Source organism: Vulpes vulpes, chromosome 5, assembly GCF_048418805.1.
Source record: "Vulpes vulpes isolate BD-2025 chromosome 5, VulVul3, whole genome shotgun sequence".
Lineage (NCBI taxonomy): Eukaryota > Metazoa > Chordata > Mammalia > Carnivora > Canidae > Vulpes > Vulpes vulpes.
Genome location: NC_132784.1, coordinates 72,916,315 through 72,941,192, shown reverse-complemented (window position 1 = coordinate 72,941,192; position 24,878 = coordinate 72,916,315). Strand labels below are relative to the sequence as shown.

Below are 24,878 nucleotides of genomic sequence, written 5' to 3'. Positions count from 1 at the left end.
AGCCACAAAGGCAGAGTTGCCAAAGACACAATAACCAGAAAAGCCCCAGTTATTATCCAGCCCTTCATAAAAAAAGTTTGCAGACTCCTGACTTTGAGTTGTGATTTGGCTTTTTGTTGTTGTTGTTTGTTATTTTTTGGCATCTAAACTGATAAAGGCACTAAAAGAGGAAGAAGGAGAAATTGATGCCAAGAACCCAGGTCAACAAAAGCTACCACTCTTGGGCCTCACTTAGAGCAGGCTCCCAACCAGCCAGGCAGAGAAACACAACACAGGCAAACCCTTATGGGTTTGGGAGAAGTCATTTTTCTATCAGGTGAGGATCACTTGGGGCCCTGAACAATATGGCAAAAGCTACAAGGGAGAGACTTTTTATGGGAACTGCATTGACCTTTCCCATAGGATAAGAAATGGAAAAGTGAAGGTTCTGTTAGGGGCAAAAGCTTCTGCAGGCCCCGGATGTTGGAACCAGAGAAGCAGTTCTCTGGAGAACCAGCTCAACATCTAGGCAAAACTTGCAACATCCTGAGGCAGCAAACAATTCCCCAAGACTCTGCCTCATGCTTTCTTAGCTTCTTCCTCGATGCTATCAGCTGCTTGCAGGCTGGGGGTCATTACACAATACTTAACTAAGGGCCTTCTATGCTGTTGTCGCTTTGCCAGGACTGGGGATTCAGACATGAATAAGAGATGCTCCCTTACTGCTATCGAGGACCTTACAGTCCCATGGGGGCGGGGCGGGGGGGACGCTTTCCTCCCTATGGAGGAAGGGCATAGGGGTTCAGAGGTCAGGTCACAATAGCTAACTGTATCCCAGGGATCTGCTCAATTCACTTGATCCTCAAGACAATTTGTGAAATTGATCATTTTATTATCGCTACAGCCAGAGAGACTCCTTTCGGGAATCGTCTCTTGGGGGAGGTGAAGAAAGGAGGATGCTTTAACCAGGACAGGTTAAGGGGCAATTCCATTAGCTCTGGTTCACAGGGATACCGACCACCGTCTAGGCCTGTGCATTCCGTGTCCTATCAACCTGTCACGGTTGTGACAGGCTGCTTAGAGTTATAATCTAAGAAAGAGGTGAGAGACGTGGCCTGAGGCCGAATCCAATCCATGGAACCACAAAGCCACCGTGGTAGTTTATAAATCTGAGCCATTGTTTAAAAATCAGGAGATTGCATACACAGGTTCAGATTTCCAGCTTCTTTGGTACAATCAGACATTCTAGCAAGACAAGCCTACATTCCCAAAGGGCAAAAAGTGTTGGGAACTTGAGTTGTGAATCCCTGTTTACGATTGTCCCGTTCACCAGAGTACCCCCCCCCCCCACACACACCAGCTCACCTTCCCCATTTATGTTCTTGATTGTCCCTGTTGGTGTTTGCACGAGAAGTTTGCTCCTGTGATTTTAAAAGAAAAAAAAAAGTTTTCATCTTCCCTGCAAAAGCGGCTGGAGGGAAGGAGCAGAGATCCACTTAGCAGATGAGGGCCACAAGGATGCAGGAAGCACAGATGTCTGGCCTCTCAGGGATGAATCCACAGGCCCATGTGGCAGAGGGGACAATGTCACACCCTTCTTTCTTCTGGTAGCTTCCTTCTAGCGATCACACCTGCTGCATGTACTAGAGAGTGTGCTCAGCATGCACAATGCACTACTCATCCAATTACCATAGTGCCCTTTGGAGTTGCAAGTATTGCTGTCCTCACTCCACAATTTAGGCCAGCAAGACTCAGAGACATCAAGTCATTTGCCTAGAGTCACACAGCAAGGAAGTGGATTGGAAACTGAGACAAGGTAGGTTACTCACTCAGCTGAAGACACCCAGCCAACAGATGGCAGAGCTGGGGTTCTGGCTCAGGTCCAGTTGACTCCAAACCCTAGAAGTTGAAAGCTGATGGCCAACTTCATGCCAGTTGAAAGCATGCTGGTTTGGCCAACAATATTTTTGGAAATTGGGTATTTTTTGCCCTTTGCTGGGTTTCCAGTTTGCCACAGGTCCCACCAATACCTGGTGATCCACACCCTGGCCTCTTCCCTCATCCCTTGTTACTAGCCTGGCCTCTGGAGAAGGTGACAACCTTCATGTCCCTTCTATGTCCTCTCACCTCCCTGCAGAGGCCACCTCAGATGACTCTGAACTCTTAGTTCGAGGACAGAGCTGGAAGTTCGTGTTGACTTTGCTGACTCCACCCCACCAGGCATGGGCAGTCAAGGGCAGAGATCAATGACATATGGTTAGGATTCAGGTTCAGAACCACGACTATGATGCTCCATGCCTCGGTTTTCCCATCTGTGAAATGGGGATGCTAATAGGACCTGTCTCAGATGTTAATACACAGGAAGTGTTTAGAAGAGGACCTGGCACGTGGTGCATATCCAACAAATGTCAGTAATAATAGTATAATAATAGTAATTCTTTTTTTTTTTTTTTAAGATTTCATTTATTCATTCGTGAGAGACACAGACTGAGAGAGAGAGGCAGAGACACAGGCAGAGGGAGAAGCAGGCTTCTGGCAGGGAGCCGGATGCGGTACTTGATCCCAGATCCCAGGATCACGCCCTGAGCAGAAGGGAGGCACCCAACCACTGAGCCACCCAGGCATCCCAATTATAATAATTCTTATTGAAAATTATTACCGTGGTGCTCTGTGGAAGGGCTCCTCCCCACTCCATACCTCCCCTCCACCCCCCACCCTGTGCCCAGGGCCTCCCCTCCCCCACACCCACGTAGCCTTCCTCCTAGCACACCTGGGCCAGGTGCTCCAGCACAGGGGATTCCGCTGGCCCCAGTGCAGCAGGTTTCAGACCCTAATTTTGGCCCTTTCACGGAAGCCACTGTTTGTGGTGGGGGCAGGGCTGGAGTGAGGGCTGCGTCTGGGGAGGCAGCTTCCCCACCTGACTGGTGCTGTGGGAAACAAGCAGGGTCAAGAGGGCTGAGAGCCCCGCTTCACCTTCTCATTGGTGTGCGCAAGTCATTTGACCCTCAGTTTTCTTTTCTTTTTTTTTTTTTAAAGATTTTATTTATTTATTTATTCATGAGAGACACACAGAGAGTGGCAGAGACACAGGGGGAGGGAGAAGCAGGCTCCCTGCTGGGAGCCCAATGGGGGCCTCAATCCCTGGACCCCAGGATCACCACTTGAACCAAAGGCAGATGCTCAACCACTGAGCCACCCAGGCATCCCGGGGCCTCAGTTTTCTTATCTAGCAACTACTTTCACGTATATTGACTCCTTAAATCATCACGTTATCTCTAAATTAAAACAGCTTTCTTTTCTATCATATGAGGAGAAAAGCTCAGAGACGTTAAGTGATTTAGCTGAGCCCACACAACTAGTGTGTGATTTGAGTTGTCATTTAACCCCAAGATCTAGTCTCTTTTTATCTTTATTTTTTCCCCCTTCTATCTTTAAACAATTTTTTTTTATTATTTATTTATGATAGTCATACAGAGAGAGAGAGAGAGAGAGGCAGAGACACAAGCAGGCTCCATGCACCGGGAGCCTGACGTGGGATTCGATCCCGGGTCTCCAGGATCGCGCCCTGGGCCAAAGGCAGGCGCCAAACCGCTGCGCCACCCAGGGATCCCCCCCCTTCTATCTTTAGATGGAAGGCAAAAGCCATGGTTTTATGGTTGAGGGACAGACTGCCTGGGTTTGAACCTTAGTGCTGCTGCTTATTAGCTTTGTGACCTCAGACAAATTGCTTAATCTCTCTGTACCTCAGCTTTTCTCATCTGTGAGATGGGAGATGGTATTTGGATCCACATAGAGTTGTTCTGAGTTTTAAATAAATTAATATGTGTAAAGCACGGTGCCTGACAGATTTATTTGAGTATTGCTGAATTAATAAAATTAGCTCCCTTGCCAATCAGGTGCAAAATCTCAAGCATGTAAAAAAACAAAAAACAAAAAAACAAAAAACAACAAACCAAAACAAAACAAAAACAACCACTCTGGATCAGGACCAGGAGACTTGTGTTCCACTTTGGGCTCAGCCACTAAATTTACTCTGTGGCCTCAGAGACCTCCTGTAAGCCTTTTTTTTTTTTTTTAAATTATCCTTTAGGGGATCCCTGGATGGCTCAGTGGTTTAGCGCCTGTCTTCGGCCCAGGGCATGGTCCTGGAGTCCCGGGATCGAGTCCCACTTTGGGCTCCCTGCATGGAGCCTGCTTCTCTCTCTGCCTGTGTCTCCGCCTCTGTGTGCGTGCGTGTGTGTGTGTCTCTCATGAATAAATAAATAAAATCTTTAAAGTAAATAAACAAACAAACAAACAAATAAATAAATAATCCTTTAAACTTTCTGTGCCTTGGTTTCCTTAGCTATAAAATCAGGGGCTTGGACAAGTTCGTCAATGAGCAGCCTTTTCTGAACAAAGCCCAAGTCAGGAAAAACATCAAAACTTTTTTTGATCACATTTTCTTATCTATTTCAGTCTATCGGGGAGACTATTCCAATGTTGTAGGTGGTGCCTGAGTTGCTGTCTCAGCACCTTGGGGCCCACCTGTGGGTCCCATAGCAATGGTCTGGGTGATGTATGTGATTTTACTAACCCAATCATACCTTCCTCCCAGAAATTGGGAAGTGGACCCCTAAGGGAAACTGAGCCATATTACAGGGAGCGCTCAAGCAGGAGGGGCATGAACTCCTGCTCACATAGCCATAGGTTCTGGTTCCTGCTCTTTCTGAGACTTGGCTTCTCTCAAATTCCTGAAAATAAATAAAATTTTTCTATCTATTTTTTATTATTTATTTATGATAGTCATACAGAGAGAGAGAGAGAGAGGCAGAGACACAGGCAGAGGGAGAAGCAGGCTCCATGCATCGGGAGCCTGACGTGGGATTCGATCCCGGGTCTAGTTTCCAGGGCACCTGAGTGGCTCAGTGGTTGAGTCTCTGCCTTTGGCTCAGAGCATGATTCCGGGGTCCTGGGATCGAATCCCACAACAGGCTCCTGCTTCTCCCTCTGCTTGTGTCTCTGCCTCTCTCTCTGTATGTCTCATGAATAAATAAGGAAAATCTTTTAAAAAGAAGAAAAGAGACTCTAATTTCCCCTCCGTCATTTGCTTATGTTAATGTATCAGTTATCTATTGCCACATAGTCAATCACCCCATAATGTAGAGGCTTAAAACATAAATTTCCTGTTTCTCTTGATTCTGTGGGTTGACTGGGTGGCCCTTTGGCTGGCCTTCTTTAGGGTGGCTCGTGTGGCGCACTCACCTGGTTAGTAGGCAGAGACTGTTGGCTGGAGTGCCTTAGTTCTCCTCCCTGTGGCCTTCCTATGTGGCTAGCTTAGGCTTCCTGAGAGTGATCTCAGGATTGCCAGGGGGAGAAACAGAAGTCCAGCTAAGGCCTGGCCTCAGAAGCCCCAGACTATTGCCTTTTCTGTATTCTCTTGGTCAGAGCAAGTCACAAGGTTGACCCTGATTCAGGATTCAATAGACTCCCCCTCTGTTGGGAGATGCAGTGTGTGCATTGGGAGTGGGAGGAATGGAAGGTGCTGGGTGTTCAGACAAATACAACAACTAGCCGCAGTGGATTTCTTAGTCACAGACAAAAGAAATGCAAGTAATATATCTTATGACTTGCTTATTCCCAACTAGCACACTCTGATTTCATTTCTCACCACCTCTCAGCCACCTGGGCCTTGCCTTTCCTCATTCACACCAACTATACTCCTACCCCAGGGCCTTTGCACTTGCTGATCCCTCTGCCTGTTACATTCTGACCCCAGATCTTCTTCTCACTGCTCCTTTGTTACTTTTAGATCTTTACTCAGAGAGGTCTTTTCTGATCCCTGAACTAGTGACACCCCCAACATTATCGGTGCCCTAATTAGGCCTTATCTTCTTGGTGACCCTTACTATGTATTATTTATTTTTTGTCTTCTTGTTTACTGTTGTTCATTCCTCAGTGGGCTCCAAGAATGCCAGGACTGTGGTCTGTCTGGATCTCTGATGTATGCCTGGCTCATGGTAAATACTCAAACATTTACCAAAAAAAAGAAGGAATTTCATGCCTTTTAGATATTATATTATTAATATTCAAAAAGTTGTGATTAGATGCAGCTTAAATGACATCACAGATGATTCCAGGAGGTGATGCTCGTACCAAGGCTGGATAATCTCAATGTCTCTCGCCCTTTCTAGTTCTGCTAGTCCATGACTAGAAGCACTATTCAAAGTGCTTTGAAGATCTAAAGGCACGATATCAAAACCGAGTTATTACTACTGAGAGGGCACGTGGGAGTTCTGTGAAGGATGGGGCTTGGGTGTTTGTTATACCTGTGACCAAATGGGGTTCCTCACTGAGCTGCAGGAATAAACCCACATGTGTGTCATCTGTATTCCCTACACCTCATGGGTTACCAAGGGACTGTTCTCAATGGACAGCCATAAGAAGGGCTGCATAGTGGTAATGAATATCCCCAGTGGCCTTGGTCTCTGTCCTCCCATGGGAAGTGTGGACTCAGTCTCCTACCCTCCTTTCTGAGTGGGCTTGTAATTACTTCAATCAATAGAGAAAGGCAGAAGTGACTTTGTGACTTTCAAGGCTTGGTCAGAAAAGGCCAGCTAACATCTACCTTCTCTTCTTGGGACATGAACTCTGGTGGAAGCCAATGACAGGAAAGGGATCCGACCGCCCTGAGACCACCATGCTGGAGAGGCCATGTGCAGATCAATAGTAAGTGTAAAAGGCTGTTTCTTTAGTGCTTTCTCCTTCACAGAGACTTCTAGAGTCCTAATGTCCCGCACTCTACTTGACATCCCCACTGGATGATGTCTTGTTCCAATCAACCATCTGATATATCAGACTTGAAATGCCCCCTAATAAACTTTTGGTCCCGAGCCCACCTCTGACCTCTTAGTCTTCTATGTCCCGATAAATGGCACCTCCTTCCCCAGTTCTGTAAGCCAGGGTCTGGGCAGGGTTCTTGAATTCTCCCTTTCTCTAAACTCCACATCCAACCCCTCTGAGAGTTCTATTGGCTTTACCTCCGAAGTATATCTCAGATCTGTCTCCTCCCACCCTCGAGGGCCACCACCCTGGTCTAAATCAGCATCGTTTCTTGCCTGGCCACCACTGCAGGCTCCCGACTGGTCACCCTCACTGTGCCTGTGAGACCCTTGCCTTCTGTGCCCATCCATTCTCCTCATAACAGCCAGAGGGAATTTTTTAAAGTTTTATTATTTTTTTTGTTGAGTATGTTATTACGTTTTTAATTTTAATTGCAGTGTAGTTAGCAACAGTGTTACATTAGTTTCAGGTGTACGATATAGTGATTCAACAATTCTATAGATTGCTCGGTGCTCATCATGATATGTATACTCTTTAATCCCTTCCACGTATTTCTCCCACCCCCTCCCCATCTGGGATTGTTTTAAGATATAAGTCAAGTCATGGCACCCCTAGCGGCTGCCCATGGCCTTGAGAGTAATTCTAACCTCCTGGCTGTCACCAGTATAGATGCTCCTTGGCTGGAACTTGGCCTCTGACTCCTCTATTTCTACTCCTCCCGGTGGTGAGGGGAACCAAAAGGAGCCAGCATTTCCAAGTAATGTCAGGAAGTTGCTAAATCTACCTCTATCCCCCTTTTCTATTTCTGGGATTTTGTCTTCCTCTGTGAGTCCAGTGGGAAGGAATGACCAGCTGGGCTCCCCGGCTCTACTGCCACCCTGGCCTTCACTGTCGTTCTCGACCATGCCCATGGGGCCTTTGCATGGGCTGTAAGCTCTGCCTGAACAGCATTTCTCTAGCCCTTACTATGGCTGGCTCCTTCTTATCATTTCGGTCTGAGGTGAAAAGTTGTATTCACAGGGGGTGCTGGGTGGTGGGGTTGGCTGAAGCAGCCAACTCTTGATTACTGCTCTGGTCATGATCTCAGGGACTCATGAGATGCAGCCCAGCATCGGGCTCCTTGCTTAGCACATAGTCTGCTTAAGTCTCTCCCTTTACCCCTCTCCATTGCTCTCTCTCTCTCTCTCTCAAATAAATAAATAAATCTTTAAAATAAATGTGTTCACAGAGAGGCCTTATTTGACTATTCTATCTAGAAGTTTCCCCTGTGATATTCTCCATGTTGGCTCTTTGTTTGCATTCTTCATTATTTTTACCACACTGCATGTGTCTGATTGTTCACAGTGTCTTGTCCTCTAGTGAGTGGGGGGCATGGTTAGTACTCAATGAAGAGATGGTCATTTGTCAATGTTGATAATAGTGTTAAAAAAAAAAAAAGAAAACTGTGGCCCCAAATGGTGTCCCAATCTAACTGCAGTTTCACCCCCCAAGAGATGTAGCCTTGGGATGCCTGGGTGGCTCAGTGGTTGAGCGTCTGCCTCAGCTCAGGGCATGATCCTGCAGCGCTGGAATCGAGTCCCACATCAGGCTCCCCACAGGGAACCTGCTTCTCCCTCTGCCTATGTCTCTGCCTCTTTCTCTGTGTCTCTCATGAATAAATAAATAAAATCTTAAAAAAAAAAAAGGAGAGAGAGAGAGAGAGAGATGTAACATTAACCTATCATTCAGGAAATTTTTCTTTCCATCCTTGTCAGTTAGTATTTAGGTCTTCTCCATATTCCAGAGAAAGATGAGGTAATCTGCGTGATAGGACACTTTGCTTTTCCCCTAGCAAAGAACTTCCTCTGGAATAATCCTTTTCTTTTGCTAATAACTCTCTTGCCCCCACCCTCCATCTACATAAACTTTTCATTTTGTACAAGTCCTTGGAATGCCTCTCGGCTTGCTGGGGATGGGGTGCTGCCCAATTTATGGATCATTTCATATAGCCAATGAAATCTTCACATTTACTTGACTTAATTTTGTTATTTAACAAGAGCAATAACTCACTGTACCCCCAGGATGATGCTGAGCACTATTTCGCCACCACGTTGCATGGCAAGAAGGATAGGATTATTCTTATATCTCAGATAGGAAAAGGGAGGCCTGGAAGCATCGGGCCAGGTCACTGTTCTTCATTTCTTCATCTTCATCCCCCACTTTTTTACTGGGAGGTCGGATTTCCTCAGCCCAGTCTTCAGAAAGGGAGGAGAGAGAAGGGGGACAGTCTGGGCTCTGGAATAGTGGTGGGGGGAAGCACTATTTCTGCCTCCTTGGAGGGGAAACTTTCCTAGATGCAGTCTTGTTCCCTTTAAATTCTATAGGGCTGGGATGTGTGGGTGGCTCAGTGGTTGAGCATCTGCCTTTGGCTCAGGTCATGGTCCCTGAGTCCTGGGATAGAGTCTCACTTCGGGCTCCCCTCAGGGAGCCTGCTTCTCCCTCTGCCTGTGTCTCTGCCTCTCTCTCTCTGTCTCTCATGAATGAATAAATAAAATATTTTTTAAAAATTCTACAGAGCTGAGCTGGGGGTGTTGATGCTGACTGTGGGAGCAGGCTGGGGTGCTGGTAGGCTGTTCCCTGGGCTTTATCTGCATCCAAAATTGGGGTCTGTGGCAGCGTGTGGATCCAAACCCAACCACACATGCTCCCAGTTGTTTGTGCCTGTGTGTGTGGGATGTGTCACAGTGAGGTAGACTGTCCAATTGTGATCTGAGAGTTGGGGCTCCCCTGAAAATTTTTTTAAGCTTACGAATTAGTGGGGCGCCTGAGTGGCTCAGTTGGTTAAGTGTCTGCCTTCGGCTCAGGTCACAATCCCTGTTCCCGGGATCCAGCCCCACACAGGGCTCCCTGCTCAGCGGGGAGTCGGCTTCTCCCTCTCCCTTGGCTGCTCCCCCTGCTCATGCTCTCTCTCGGACAAATAAATAAATAAAATCTTCAAAAGAAAAGCAACTTATGAATTAGTTTGATATTTGAGATGAAGCTGGAAGCCATACACCTCTTTTTCTGCACTGTAAAATTTCTGGTAAAAGTTAAAACTTCTCTTGATTCTTGTCCGAGAAAGTACAAATAACGTTAAAAATGTCTCAATTTTCTGATCACACAAAGGATGCAGAAATGACTGCAACCATTCTGTTGAAAGAACCTGGCAACAGCTTAAAAACGGATAGGATCAAGTTTAAATTGACCACTGCATTCAAGACCAAAAAGACTTCATTCAGAATATGAGTTAGGGAAGTTTGTCTAAAATATCAAAAGGTTTTGGACACTTGACTAAATAGGATCACAGATTATTATGAACCGATATTTATTTATTTCAACAAAGTAACGATAAAAATTTTTATTTTATTTTTTTTAAAGATTTTATTTATTTATTCATGATAGAGGGAGAGAGAGAGAGGCAGAGACACAGGCAGAGGGAGAAACAGGCTCCATTCTGGGAACCCGATGTGGGACTCGATCCTGGGACTCCAGGATTATACCCTGGGCCAAAGGCAGGCACTAAACCACTGAGCCACCCAGGGATCCCCCAATAAAAGATTTTATCTTTTATTTATTTATTTATTTATTTATTTATTTATTTATTTATTTATTTATGATAGTCACAGAGAGAAAGAGAGGCAGAGACATAGGCAGAGGGCGAAGCAGGCTCCATACACCGGGAGCCTGATGTGGGATTCGATCCTGGGTCTCCAGGATCGCGCCCTGGGCCAAAGGCAGGTGCCAAACCGCTGCGCCACCCAGGGATCCCCCAATAAAAGATTTTAAAGGCAAGTACAGAAGGTTATAAAGTTGTGAGTAAAATTTAGATCTTTTAATATATATTTTTAAAGATTTTATTTATTTTATTTCTCTCATTCATGAGAGATGCAGAGAGAGAGGCAGAGACACAGGCAGAGGGAGAAGTCTCCCTTCAGGGAGCCTGATGGAGGACTCGATCCCAGGACCCCAGGATCACAACATGAGCCAAAGGCAACTGCTCAGCCACTGAGCCACTCAGGTGCCCTTTGACTCACATTTTTCTTCACCATTAGGAGCCTTGATTTCCAGTGAAAATTAAGAAAAAAGCAATCATGAACTGTTACACCAGTGTTCTTTAGATTATACATTTCATAATTTCTAGAAACCCTCATTTCCCTGTGACACAGGTTTTCAATTTGGCACAAGACATCTTTACTAACAAACCCAAATACCTTCAATTCCTCTGTAATAATAGGTCAAAAGCAGGTAAACTTAGGCTTGTTTGGGAATTAATAATTAATATGTCAGTATTCTATCTTGTTTGGAAATGATCTAGACATTAAATGAATTTCCATCATTTAATTGAACTTGGCAAAATTCTAAGGGTGAAAGCTACCAAAGATTTGGGAGACATTTTAAATAAACATACCATAATACGTAATTGTTGTTGGTAAGTTTACCTAAAAATCATATCCCACTCACAACGTATCCCACTCGTATCCCTTTCCCAACAACTATGTTTAGATTACGTGCAGAAACTTCATTAGACACCAGACAAAGTCAGACATAATCCCAAGCTACTTTTCTTGCTGACAAATTCTGCAACAGAGATAATGTGAATTTATTTGATCGTTAGTAAACCTTTAGTAAACCTAGTTGGAATACAATTATTGTATTTAATGCTGATCACTCTAAATGTGTGTGTGTGTGTGTGTATTTTAAGTAGGCTTCATGCGTAGAGTGGAGTCCAATGATCACTCTAAAGACATATCTGTTTTACTTAAATAAAAAAAAACTTGAAAAAACCCTTGAACTAGCTTTTATTTACCAAATATTATTCTAGATCACAAGAGCTTGAAAAACATTTGGCTTAATTTCTCTTATATTTCTGAGAGTTCAGAATTCTTAATTTATATATGCACTTGTTTTTTAGCCAACTGAACAGAGGTCTTTACAAATTAATTTCAGTAAAACCATGCAGAAGTAGAAATCTCTCACATATACCTATATGTTGCAAATGGAAGATACTGACACACGCAAACATATGGACAGACACAGAGACCTTACAGCTTTTGTTTTAAACTTTTAGCTGTGAGATGGGTATGACACTGCAAAAGTCATGAATTTATAAAAGGGCAGTTGGATCCAAAGTTTGTTTGGCAGTTGGAGTGTGAGAAGTTCACCTGCTCAAATGGCTAAAGGTGTGTGTGTGTTTTAATTTTTTTATGGGGAGTAGGGGCAGAAGGAGAGGGAGAGAGAATCTTAAGCAGGCTCATGCCCAGCATGGAGCATGACATGGGGCTCAACATGGGGCTCGATCTCACGACCCTGAGATCATGACCTGAGCTGAAATCAAGAGTCAGATGCTTAATTGACTGAGCCACCCAGGCTCCCCAGATAGCTACAGATTTTTACTAATATTTGTGGGGAGGACATTTAAGATTTGTATTTGTCCTTGAGAAGTAATCTCTAATTACCTCCCAGGCTCAGGATCTGTGGGGTCTCCTTCAAGGATATAGCCAAGATGGATCTTTAAGAAAGTTAAGGATTTGGGGTTTTTTAGGGATAACAGCCAGTGGACACCTTTTTGGCAGCTCTAATAATTCAGAGCCTATTCCAAAGAAATAAGAAAATCCACAATAGCCAAATAGTTCTACTCTAATCTTGTGCATACAATCTTTAGGAAAGGTTTGAATTTTAGTTCAGGTATAGTTTTCAATCTCAGTTTCTGCTTCTTGCTTTTATCCTGTTGTTACTGGGAAATTCTGAATGACATCACAGTGAACCCTCTTGGTACGTGGCCACTTTCTCTTCCAGGGTGTCCCAAGAGACCTCTGCAGGCTTAAGAGCTACCTCCACTAGCACAATATATGCCGGGTCTTTGGGAAAAGCCCCCTGGATCCCCAGAGCCCAATCGCACAGTCTTGGCTTATTGGTATGCATGGCACCGAAAAACACCTAGATTAACATCTAGCACTCGTGAGAGTCTGCATCTGTCAAGTTGCTGGTGTACCTCCTCAGGGTTCTTAGGAGGCATTGGAACCAGAGGTTGAGGACATTTATAGATATTATTATTATTATTATTATTATTATTATTATTATTATTTTAGTAACATCATAGCAGGGATTGGACCCAAAATATCCCATCAGGTCAGGAGATGAAGAGTGACAAGTTGAGTGAACTGGTGACACAGAAAGCATAGATGTCAACTGTATTTTCCCTCTGGTGGCACCACTGATTTTTGACCCTCTTCTGGGTTAGAGCACTTGGTGGTCACCCGTCCTCCTCACCTGAGGGAATCTTTTCCTAGTGTCCAGCCCAGAGCCACTCCTTAGGTAGAGACAACAGCCTGGCTATCTAACCCACCCTCCTTAGCTCTCCTTGGCCTTGAGTATACAGGACCCTTATGCAGATTAACAGTCAATTAAAGCCTTTGTAATTAGTGGTCTAATTGTCTCATTAGACCATATGGCCTTGGACATGGTGCTCTGGGGAGATTGTTGGATAATCATGGCAGCTGTGAACTTCTGGGTGGGGATACCTCAGGCAACACCACAGAGGCAGTGTGAGAAAGCACGTGGCAGTGCGACAGACCCCCAGCAAGTCCGTGTTCCTTATCCAGATGGTGTCATCCACCTGACTTAGGTGGTTAGTAAGCAAATCCCAGGTAACAAGGGCATTCCTCTCGGTTCATTGCAAGGGCAATCGTGCAATCCTGCCAACTACACTGATTGTTTTGTGCTGGTCTCAGCCTGTCACCAAGAAATGCTGCAGTGGGACCAAGCCTTGTGGTTCTTAAGATTCCAAGATACCCTCCAGCAATAACCATCAGAAAACATTGAAAAAAATAAAGGTTTATTCCTTACAGGATCTGGAAACTACACAGCACACCTGGGGCCACACAGTGATGCGGGGGTGGGGGTGGGTGTGGGGGAAGGGAGAGAGACTGAGAGAGCACACACAGGCCTGGGGCTCTGCTTTTATTGGGGTTGAGGATTTTGTGGGCTCACACTTTATTGGTGGATTCAGAACATCAGAGTGGAAATTGAAAGTGTAGGAAGAGGAAAACGACGACAACAACAACAACAAAACAAATGACCCACCGATCAGTTACTGAAATCAACCAAGATCTTTAAAACACAGGCCCCCTCCCCACTTGGCTCTCGGTCCTGTCCTGTGGCTGGCAATCTCTGAAGTGGATGCTTTAGCCATCAGAGCTAAATCAGGCACCTAATTTGCAGAAAAGAACACCAACAGTCAGGGTTTACATTACAATGTCTTACTCCCACCTTTAATGAAATTCACTCACTTCAGGGCATCAGACCCTACTAACCTCATTAGAAACCTCGGTGAATTAGAAGACCATGCCCTCCGGCCTTTCCCCATGAGGGGCTAAAAACATCAGGGATTACCTCCAGGATATGGAACAGAATGTGCAACAGAAGGGATGGGGGCATGAGGGCCATCCTGCGGCCACAGGGGATTGGTGAGGGGAGGAGCAGTTTCTTTCAGTCCTAACTTCATGGATAAAGCAGAATGGTCAGTTGATGGCCTTTGACATAGTCAGTTTACATTACCTGCACAGGGATCAGATTGGGGATGGCACAGCACCACTGAGGTGGGAAGTTCAGAGCCAGGGCCCTGGCTCCACCAGCCCCCAGGGGATGAAGCTCTGAGAAGGCGAAGCTGGGAGGGCTACCTGGCTCCACCCCCCAGAGGGCTTACCTGAGTCAGGTGCTCCTTGGGATATGAGGAATGACACTGCTCAGTATCAGGGATTGGGGTGGGTGTTAACGACCCTGCCCAACCTGTAAAAGCTGTATGGCTCCCCTGTGTTCAAAAGCTGGGAACACAGGGTGCGGATGGTGGGGAGAGGGTGCTTTCCTATGATGTGCCCCATTCCCAGGCCTATTCCCAGAGGTTCCTGGGGTTCCTGGGCCAGGGTTGGGCACGCGTGATCCTTTGTGCCCTTCCATGGGGCCTGTTGGTCTCGACACAGAGAAGAGACAACATGGGTCTGTCTTGTTTCCTCCCTTAGCCCAGCCCACACTCTCCTCTAGAAGGCTGGTTTGTGGGGTCAAAGCTTCACTGCATCCTGGGACCCAGAGATATGAGGTTTCCCAAATCCCTTCAGTTGGCCTGTGGTGGGGTCACACCCCCATCTCCCCTGAGTATAAGGGAAGACTTACTGGTGTCCCTTAAAGATTGTGGCCCATCCCAACTCCAAAGGTCACGTGGAGGTAGAAGCCCTTGGAAGGGGAACAGGAGGGGGTGCCGCACTTTCTCTTACTCCCTGAAAGCTAGTGTTTTTCTAGAGAATCTGTCTGTTCCCCTGGGGTCCCTCCTCCCTAAGGGAGGACAAAACCCAGAAACAGGAAAGGGGGTTGAGATAGGTTTGGCAACTTTCTGACATCACTTGAAAACACTGGTTCCGTTTCAACCACCTGATTGTGATCACGTTTGTAAACAGTACAAACAGTACTCCCTCCAGACGACATTCTCAGGGTCCAGAGAGATGCCTTCATGGCTCTTCTGGCCTTACCCTGGGCATTCTCCCTTATTGGGCCATCCCCAGGTCTCTGGAGGAGCTCACACCCCCATGCTGCTCTTCTCATCCTCTTTGGGGCTGGGCTCCTCCTGAATCTTCTTCATCTCCCAGCCCCTGACCCAGGTGTAGGCAGAGGAACCCCCCAGCACCATCATGTTGCTTGTCCACCAGAGGAAGCTCTTGGTCTCCTCGTAGTAGAGCACAGCCAGCACCGTTTGGGCACAGGCTTTGGCCGTGCCAGACACATTATGGGTCAGGGGGCTGGTGAACTTGATCTGTAGACCTGTCACGTAGCCGATGGCAAAGCCAAACAGGCCGCCCAGCGTCATCATGCCCCAGAAGTGGGTGCTGCCCAGCTGGGAAAAGTTGAGGAGGGTTTGAAGCTCCCCCAGCAGCAGGAGCAGGGGCAGGAAGAGGACACAGGCGTTGACATTGTTGTAGAAGGTCAGGCGCCAGATGCTGCCATCCACTGCCGGGAGCACCTTCTTGGTGTAGATGGCGTTGAGAGAGACGCAGAGGCTGGCTAACACGCCAAAGAGGGTGCCCGTCCAAGACAGGGTACCCTCAGCCCCCTCCTGGTCCACACCAAGCCAGAAGCCACCTGCAGTGGGGAGAGGAGTAGGGCAAGGGGCGTGAAGATGGGGAAGAGAAAGAGAATTTTGCTACCAGAGTTCACAGACTAATGCTGCCCTCACCGTCCCATCCTCCAGCCCTCTCTGCAATAAACGCTCTATGATGTGCAGAGCACCACACAAGGGCTGGGAAGTGGCCCCGGACATGAACGCTTTCTCAGGAGCTTACATTCTAGCAGAGGAAGACATTAAAACGATTCATTTCCCAATTATTTCTTTAATTACAATTGTAATGAGGGTCATAAAAACAGTGCAGTGTGCTCAGAGAACCCATAACCCGCGACTGTGCTGGCCTGAGGCATCTGGAAAGTTGTATCAGAAATGAGCTCCAAAGGGCTGAGTGCTTCATGGTTAAGGTGACCTTGGGTAAGTGATTTAAGGTCTCAGAGCCGTGGCTTCCTTGTCTGTAAAATGGGAGCCTATAATGGGTTAGAATCACCTGTGGCCTGACTCTCTTTGGGACACTCTCGTCTTGTGTCACCTCCTGCTCACACAGCTTCCATAGCTCCCCATTGCCCACCATCAAGTCTACGCTCTTCAGCCTGGCACACTGGGCTTCCCGCACCCTTCCTTGCCTGTCTCTGTCCTACGATTGTCCCAAGTTGTCTCTCTCATCTCCCTGTTCCTCATGTGGGGACTCAGTGTCCTCGTCCATTTCCTGCACCAGAAACACCCTCCTCCTCCTTCCTGGGAAATTTTATACATTCTTCAAGGTCAAAGCTGGCCTCTCAAGGGAGTAAGTCTTTCTTGATACCTCCAGCCACCCCCCCCCCCACCACCTCCTCCTGGCCTCTCTCTCTCTGCCTGGGCTTCCCTGCAAGACTCCTTGCCTGCCCTAGGCTGTTAGGCACCTGCCCATCTCTTTAGTGAGGCACCACCCTCCCAGGAGCCAGGGGCTGAATCTTACATGGGCTGTATCCCCTACCACAGCATCTGGAACATGGGGGAGGACGAAAAGTTTTGGTGTCAGAGAGATTTGGGGTTCAATCTGGTTCTGCCATTTAGAGCCTGGGTGGCCTGAGGAAGTTGGCTTAACTTTTCGGAGCTCCCATTTCTTTCATCTTAGATGATATGATAACTTTCTTGACACCCCCCCCCCCCCCAAGCAAACTACTTCCCACCTCGTAACCAGGTCTTCCTAAGGTACAGATAGATCTGCTCAGGTCCTGTCATGGCTTAAAGCCCCTCCTCACCTACTACCCCAGGAAACATACCAACTCCCTTAACTTAGGCAGCCTCCTGTCTGGCGATTCCTGCTCTGGCCCAAACAGGAAGAAACGCACAGGTACTTAATTCTGCCTAGAACAGTCTCTCCTCACCCCTTCCTTATACCCCTCCAGTACTTTCAGAAGGCCTGCTTAGATTACCCCATTCCCAACCCCCTCTTCCTCTCCACCCCCACTTGGGTTTCTTCTTCTCCACCCCTCACTTGGGTTCACTCTTCCCCACCAGGTTCCTTTCTACAATCCAATCACAGCCTCACCCCTGCAGCATAACTCACTGCCATACATCACCACCATGCCTTCGGAGCATAGGCACCCCATCTGCCTTTGCCAAATTCGCATCCCCAAAGTTTAGCATGGTCTCTGGCTTATGCGTGGCCATATTTGTTGAATGAATTAATGAATGATGTGAATGGAGGTTGTTCAGGAGGTGGTTTTAAAGGTTGAAGGAGAAAAGGAGTGTAGGCACTCATGCATGGTATTTTTTTTCTTGGCAGAACCTTTGCCAACAGGTATCTATAGGCCTGCTCTGGGGATGGAGAGGATTAGCCAGGGCACCCTCTGTCCCCTGGCTCCTTGCTTTCCAAGTCCAGAGGGGACATCCACCATGAGGTTCTGCATCCTAAAGGGGCTTGCACCCAGAAGGAGCTCTGAAAGGTACAATGAAAGGAGCAGTGACCCAGGAATCATCACCAGAGACCCATCTTGAGGGGAAGCACAGCAGAGAGGGGGGCTGAGTCTGGGGCAGGCAGAGAGCACCAGCCTCCCTGGCCCCTGGGCCCCATCAGTAAGGCCAGCGAATGCCCTTTCTCAGAGCTATCACACCATCAGCTACTTTGATTACTTTTAGGACTTGGGCCTAGTTTCCCTAGTAACTTCACTTTTCCGCATGCAAATTCTCCCTGCCCCCCATCCAGGCTCCCCTCTCCCTCTGCCCCCTACTCCCAGAGTCTTCATGGCCAAAGTGGAGATCCAGTGGGCATTTGCTAAGTGAGCCCTGGGACTCTGCGGGACAAGCAAAAATCTGCCAGAGGTCTCAGCTGCTCCTTCTACCCTAACTTCAGCCTTGTCCCCTCTCCCTTCCTGGATCTGGACTGAGTAGTCTGAGATCCAGCAGCTGGTCAATGAGGGTAACATTTTCTAGGACGGGTGGCAGGGAAAGGGCCCCTCTCCTGCCTGCCACCTGTGTGCCTCAGCCTGGGGACTCTGAGACACCAGTGAAGAATATGTAGGTCAATCAACATGAGCTTGACAGTACCAGGAAAAATAGGTTCGAAGAAAGACCACGTTCCTGGATATCAGAGTCCTGGGAGGATTCAGAAGGAAGTGGGTGCACTCTTACCCAGAGTAGAGTGCTGCAAAAAACCATTCTGTGAGGATGGAAATGTTCCGTAATCTGCGCTTCCAAGACAGTAGCCACTGGCCACATGTGGCTACTGAGCACTGGAAATGTGGCCACAGACTCACACTCTAACACCTGCAGCTGAATGTTAAACATGTCACTGAAGTTGAATTAAACTGAAATAGACACATGTGGTCATGTACTGCCTTGGAGGGCATAGCTGCAATCTCTAGGGCACAGGAGCAGAGTCGGGGGCATTAAAAGCATAGGCCTGGGAGTCTGGCCAATCTGGGTTTGTGCCCCAGCCTGGCTACTTTCTAGCTGTGTGGCCCTGGCCAAGTACCTTAACCTCTCTGATCTTCAGTTTCCTTGTTTGTATGGAGTTGATTAGGGAGATACTACCACGCAGGGGATCTCCAGGGGAACAAAGAAGATGCCATATGCGAATGATTGGCACAATGTCCCCATCAGTAATTCTTCTCTTCTAGGGGTCAACTGTGGAAAGACAGCTAAGACCTCACCAAGCTTATTTCTCTTCACTCTCTTAGCCATGACTATGAGCCTGCAGGCCCAGACGGTGATGTATACTTATTATAAGATGTATTTTCCTCTGGAAATAGCACTGGATAGGGAGTCAGGGCCCTTGAACCCCTGAGAAGCAATACAGTGGACAAGCATATGGAGCCAGCCTGCTTGAGATCAGACTCCAGCTCTGCCACTTATCAGCTGTGTGATCTTCAACAAACTACTCAACTTCTATCTTGTTTTTTTTTTCCCCTTTGTGAAATTTAGATTATAATGCTGTCTTGTTATGAGGGGCCCTGGCTAGGCCTCTAACTTGCTGGGCCTCTAACTTATTGTCTCTGGGCCCAGACTCTTCCTCATATGACTCTGTGCAAGGGAGCAGAGACAGACAAAGCCCAAAGATGCTTGGCAGGGTCGCTCCCTGAGGTTTTGGCCCCCGTTCCCTCCCCTGCCCCCACTCCCCATGGTCCTGGCTGGCCACTCACCAATGATGATGCTGCAGGTGAGCAAGGCATAGAAGGAGGTGGTCTGCTTGAGCAGCAGGTAGGATAGCAGTACATTGAAGACGGTGGTGAGTGAGCGGCCCACGTTGTAGAAGGCCACCCCGACATACTTGAGGCAGAGGTTATTGAAGGTGATCATGCCGATGAAGACCACTGACAGGGGCAGGACACTGCGGGCCACCCTGAGGTCCAGGCGCAGGGTGGGAAAGTCCATGGCACCAGGGCAGAAGGCAGCCAGTGTGCTGAGGCTCTTGCACAGCAGCATGGTCACCAGGCACTGGTAGAAGGTGACGAAGATGGGGGTGTCCAGCTGTAGGGAGGGGCTGTCCAGCAGGTACTTATTAAGGAACACCATGGAGATGGAGGTGACCCAGTAGAGGGACACCACCAGTGTGATCTGCAATGCCCGTAGCAAAAAGGGCTTCTCCTTGATGGCTTCTGCCTCTCCCAAGGGGTCGGAAGCCCCCATCAGTGCCATGTGCAGGATCCTGGACCGCTTCAGGGGGGCCCTGTTCATGGTAGCAGAGGAACCGGGTCACCCTACCAGAACTGGAGTACAGGGCTGTCAGCTCCCGTCTGCCTTCTGCAAGCCGCAGCCCTCAACTGTCAGGGGGGGGATGGCCTAGAGGCCTCCCCATCCACAGGCTCTGCTTTGGCGGGAGCCCCACCACCTGCCCCCACCCGGAGGGGCTCATGAGACAAGACACGAGGCGGGGGGAGAGGAAGAGGCTCACGTTAGACAGAAGACCTGTCAGGGGAGAGGGGGCCGGAGCCCGGTAGGGACGGGTCTCAGGAAGGAGGGGGAGGGGGAGGGGGAGGGGGCGGAGGAAGGCAGGGCGAAGGTGCCGGGGCGGGCGCAGGGCGGCGTGGGGAAGACAGGGAGGCATGGGCGTTTGCAGGGAGAAAGGGGAGGCGTGCAGGAAGCTGATTGGAGGGGGCCGTGCGAGGGGTTCGGGAGAGGGGTGCAGGGAAGGTCAGAGGTGCCCAGGGCGGGGTCCGAAGGACGCGGGAGGAGGCCGGGCCGGCCGCAGCCCGCAGCGCGCCGCCCCCCGAGCCCCAGCTCGCGCGCAGCCCCCGAGCCCCCGGACGTCCGCGGCCGCCCTCCCGGGAGAGGCGGGCCCAAGACTCATTTCCTGACACGCCCCCGACCCCTCCTTAAAGGGCCCGCACGCCCGGCGTCGTCCTTAAAGCCGCAGCCGGCGAGACACCGCCTTCCGAGTCCGGCTCGCGTCTGCGCCCCCGCCGCCTCTCGGACCCAGTGCGTTGCCCGCTCGGGGATGGTGGGGGGTGGGGGTGGGGATCGGCCGCCGCGGAAGGCTTCTATAGGTGCTTGAGCCTCGGCCCCTTTGCTGCAAGCCCCGCCCCCCGCCCAGCTGCATCCCCCTCCAGAAGCTCACTCCCCCTGACTCCGCTCACCTGAAGGTCCCCGGCGGCCCCCAGCCCGGGCCCGACCGCCTCCCCAGGGCCTCCGCAGCGCCTCGCGTCCCTGGGCGTCGAGGCCCCATACCAGGCCCCCCCAAACCCCGCCCCGTTCCTCTACTATCCCCAGCTCACTCCCGTCGCATTCCCTTCCTTTCTCCCACTTTTACTCCCCCCATCCCTCTTACAGGCCTGAGACACCACCCCCCCCCCCCCCCCCCGTGGCGCTCCGTGAGGCCGGAGGCCACAATATCCCTGCAGGACTTCAATCAGTCTGCGACCCCACCCCATTTGAGAAGACCTCCCATGCAAGCATCAAGGCAACATCCCCCCCTCCACCCCCCAGGCTCCCTTCCCCTTCTAAAAACCCCTTCCCCAAGCCGGGCCCAGCCGCCAGCTCTGGCCCCGGGGCCGGCGTTCCCCGGTCTCGACGGCGACCCCACGCTCACCTCCTCCTCGGTACTGGCCGCCCGCCCGGCTCCCGAGCGCTGCACCTGCAGCGCCGCACCTGCAGCACCGCGCCCAGGGCCGCGCCCCCTGGAGACGACTTCCTGCTCCCAGCCCCAGGCGTGGGCGCCAAGCCAGCCTCGGCCGCCTGCGCCCCACGTGGGCCCCGGGGCGGCGGCCTGACGACCCCGGCCCTAGCCGACCTTGGTCCCGGGTTTCCCGCCAGTCGTGGGAGCGAGCCCCCTCTTGTCTCCATAGGCCACCCCAACCCCAGTACCCCGGCCACCCGGGATACCCCACTCCAATCACCGCAGCTTGCATATCCTGGGACCCGGCTTCATCCCTGGCCAGCTGCTCACCCGGGGCCTGCGCTTCCAGAAGTGTGTGCTGGAACCGCTTCCTGCCAAGAGTGAGTGGGGGGTCCTCTGCCCTCCCCCAGGACCCGGGCCTGGGAAGTCGCTCATCAGCCATGGGTCCGCCACTCACCAGGCAGCCTGAGGGCCGACTTCTCCCTGGTTCTTGCTTTGGCACCGACATCGCGGGGTGGCTCACTTCTGAGTTCTCTTTGTTGTGAAAAGAAGGCGGCTGGCAGGACTAAACCAAGGTGTCTCAATCTCCTTGCTTATTACTCTGGCTGGTACGGTTGAAAGTAGGGGCTACCGTCTGTTTGTAGTATTTCAAACACCATTTCATTAGTATGATATAATTTACAGGTGACATGTCTTAGATTTGCTTTAAAGTACTCAGAATACTCACCAAAGGGGAAAAAAAAAGAGGTGGATAGGCAGGTAAAACAAGATAGGCAAAATGTTGATAATTGTTGAAGCTGGGCAGAGGTACAGGGGGGTTTTAAGGGTCATTTTACTTTTGTGTACATTTGAAAATTTCCATAATAAAAGGGTAAAACCTATGGGGGTACATTTAAAGCCTCATATGCTGGGCAGCCCAGGTGGCTCAGCGGTTTAGCGCTGCCTTCAGCCCAGGGTGTGATCCTGGAGACCCCGGATGGAGTCCCACATCGGGCTCCCTGCATGGAGCCTGCTTCTCCCTCTGCCTGTGTCTCTGACTCTCATTCTGTGTCTCTCATGAATAAGTAAAATATTAAAAAAAAAAGTCTCATATGCTGACTGCATAAATCCTGCGCCCAGCTTAACACAGGCCTTGGTGGGCTATGTGGAGGCTGTAGGGTTACAGGGAAATAAGCACTGTCCAGCAGCCCCATGGCAGGTGCAAACGCCCCAGAGTGAGCCTGCCTCTGGCCTATTCTCTTCCATCAGACCTCTGGCCCTTGCTCTGTGGGACCTGCACTACTCTCCCTTCTGGGCCTTTCTGCTTCCTACTTATGGGCTGGTGTCCTGGTGGAGAATGCCACCTGGTCATCTTGTCACCTTTGGGATCAAATTACCCTTTTGGGGACTAAAGGACTGAAAGGGCCTGAACTGGTCATCAGAATCCCACTTGGAGGGTCTCATTCCAGAGCCAAACTTTGAAGGCTGTGGGTTCCGTTTGTTCAGAAGCATTGCCTCTTTGCTCTTCCCTCTTAGGCCTGATGTTTCACTATGACAAATAATTTAATAGCAAACAGGGCCAACACATCTATGAGAGGACCTGGTTTCCTGGAAGGGCCCTTCTCCTTGGCACATTAATAGAATTAATTTATCTGATGAATGTGCTGCCACATTGAACCCCTAGGGAAGAGATACATACTGTATATAGGCCAGATGATCTTCACTGGGAGAGACCGGGGGCAGTCCATGCTAGGTATGTGGGGCACAGCCTGGGATCTCTGCAAGCCAGCTGACCAATGTGTATCCCTGCCTCCAATCTCTGCCCTTACATTTTACCTGAAATTTTCCCATCAGGGTCACTCCCCTGCATGAAGGTTATAATAGGCCCGTATAGCCAGTTTCTCAAGGTTCTAATTCTTTTTGTTCCTCCTGAGGGAAAAGGGGGAGGGGTGTGTTTCTTAGGGGTCTGAGGCCTCAGGAGGTGTGCACTTTGCACAATACATTTGTTTTTTGAATTTTTCTTAAGGATTCTTAATTGTCTAAACCATTCATCAAGGGTGAGGTTTTAGGTCTTGTCCAGAGTAATTACCTAGTGTGTGAACTTGGTGGGAGGCAGAACATAAGGTCATCAACGTGGCAGGCGAAATGCTGTAATAATCCAGGAAGGAGGGCCCTTTACGGGTGTAGTTCTATTCTTGCCTTGGCTGGGAGCCAGTGATGACGTCAGAAGGCGATCTTTGCAGGCAAGATGGAGTGGCTGGAAGTAACCTCCAGGTGTAGGGGACAGTGGATCTGCACCAGTAGGACCTGAGAGTTTCTGGGAAAACACAGATGTCAGTATCTCATCCCTGAGTTCAACAAGGACTCATTGAGCCTGCTTTGTGTGGTGGATGCTACTAGTTGTCTACCAAAATTAGAAGGCATGACATGATTTTTAAAAAAGATTTTATTTATTCATGACAGAGAGAGACAGAGAGACAGAGACACAGGCAGAGGGAGAAGCAGGCTCCACACAAGGAGCCCGATGTGGGACTCGATCCCGGAACTCTGGGATCATGCCCTGAGCCAAAGGCAGGTGCTCAACCACTGAGCCACCCAGGTGTCCCTGAAGGCATGATATAATTATAATGATCTCTGATTCTCTCTCTTGCTCTCAGTTTATCTATCTATCTATCTATCTATCTATCTATCTATCTATCTATCTATCTATTCATCCATTCATCTATACTGTCCTTGTCCAGGACCTAGCACGACCCTGCCATAGTAGATGCTCAGTACCTATTTGTGGAATGAACGGAAGTCAGACCACTAGAAGAAGTGCTTGAAAATCAAGGCCAATTTAAGACCTTTATCATCCCTAAGCCTTGAAAGTTTATGAGGTTCTTCATTTATCCCATATGTAATTCAAAATTCAAAATTAATACTAAACTCTAAAATAAATGTAAGCAGAACAAAAAGTGTTCTGATTTTTCCTTAAATTTTTTAAAATTTAAATTCAATTTAGTTAACATATAGAGTATTAATAGTTTCAGGGGTAGAATTTGGTGGTTCATCAGTTGCATGTAACACCCAGTGCTCATTGCATCAGTGCCCTCCTTAGCACCCATCACCCATTACTCCATCCCCCAACCCCCTCCCCTCGGGCAATCCTCAGTGTGTTCCCTGTAGTTAAGAGTCTCTTATGGTTTGCTTCACTTTCTGATTTTATCTTATTTTATTTTTAAATTCCACATTTGAGTGAAATTATACGGTATTTGTCTTTCTCTGACTTACTTCGCTTAGCATAATACCCTCTAGTTCCACCCATGTCATTGCAAGTGGCAAAATTTCATTCTTTTTGATGGCTGAGAATAAGTATTCCATTATATATATATATACCACATCTTCATTGTCCATTCATCTGTCGGTGGACATCTGGTTCTTTCCATATCA

General features: G+C 48.9%; 1 protein-coding gene across 2 annotated transcripts; it reads right to left on the bottom strand.

The window, feature by feature from the left end:
- Nucleotides 1-13,637: 13,637 nt before the first annotated feature.
- Nucleotides 13,638-21,537, bottom strand: SLC35C1 (solute carrier family 35 member C1). Of its 2 annotated transcripts, XM_072758824.1 has the most exons (3): nt 21,441-21,537; nt 19,555-20,081; nt 13,638-15,948 (listed from the first exon to the last, which is right to left on the bottom strand). In XM_072758824.1, exons 2-3 carry the CDS (start codon nt 20,048-20,050, stop codon nt 15,389-15,391), a joined length of 1,056 nt encoding a protein of 351 aa, XP_072614925.1. In that variant the 5' UTR covers nt 20,051-20,081; nt 21,441-21,537; the 3' UTR covers nt 13,638-15,388. The 2 variants fall into 2 exon arrangements, with proteins under 2 accessions (XP_072614925.1, XP_025859914.2); XM_026004129.2 differs by lacking the exon at nt 21,441-21,537 and having other exon boundaries at nt 19,555-20,700.
- Between the last annotated feature and the right edge of the window lie 3,341 nt (nt 21,538-24,878).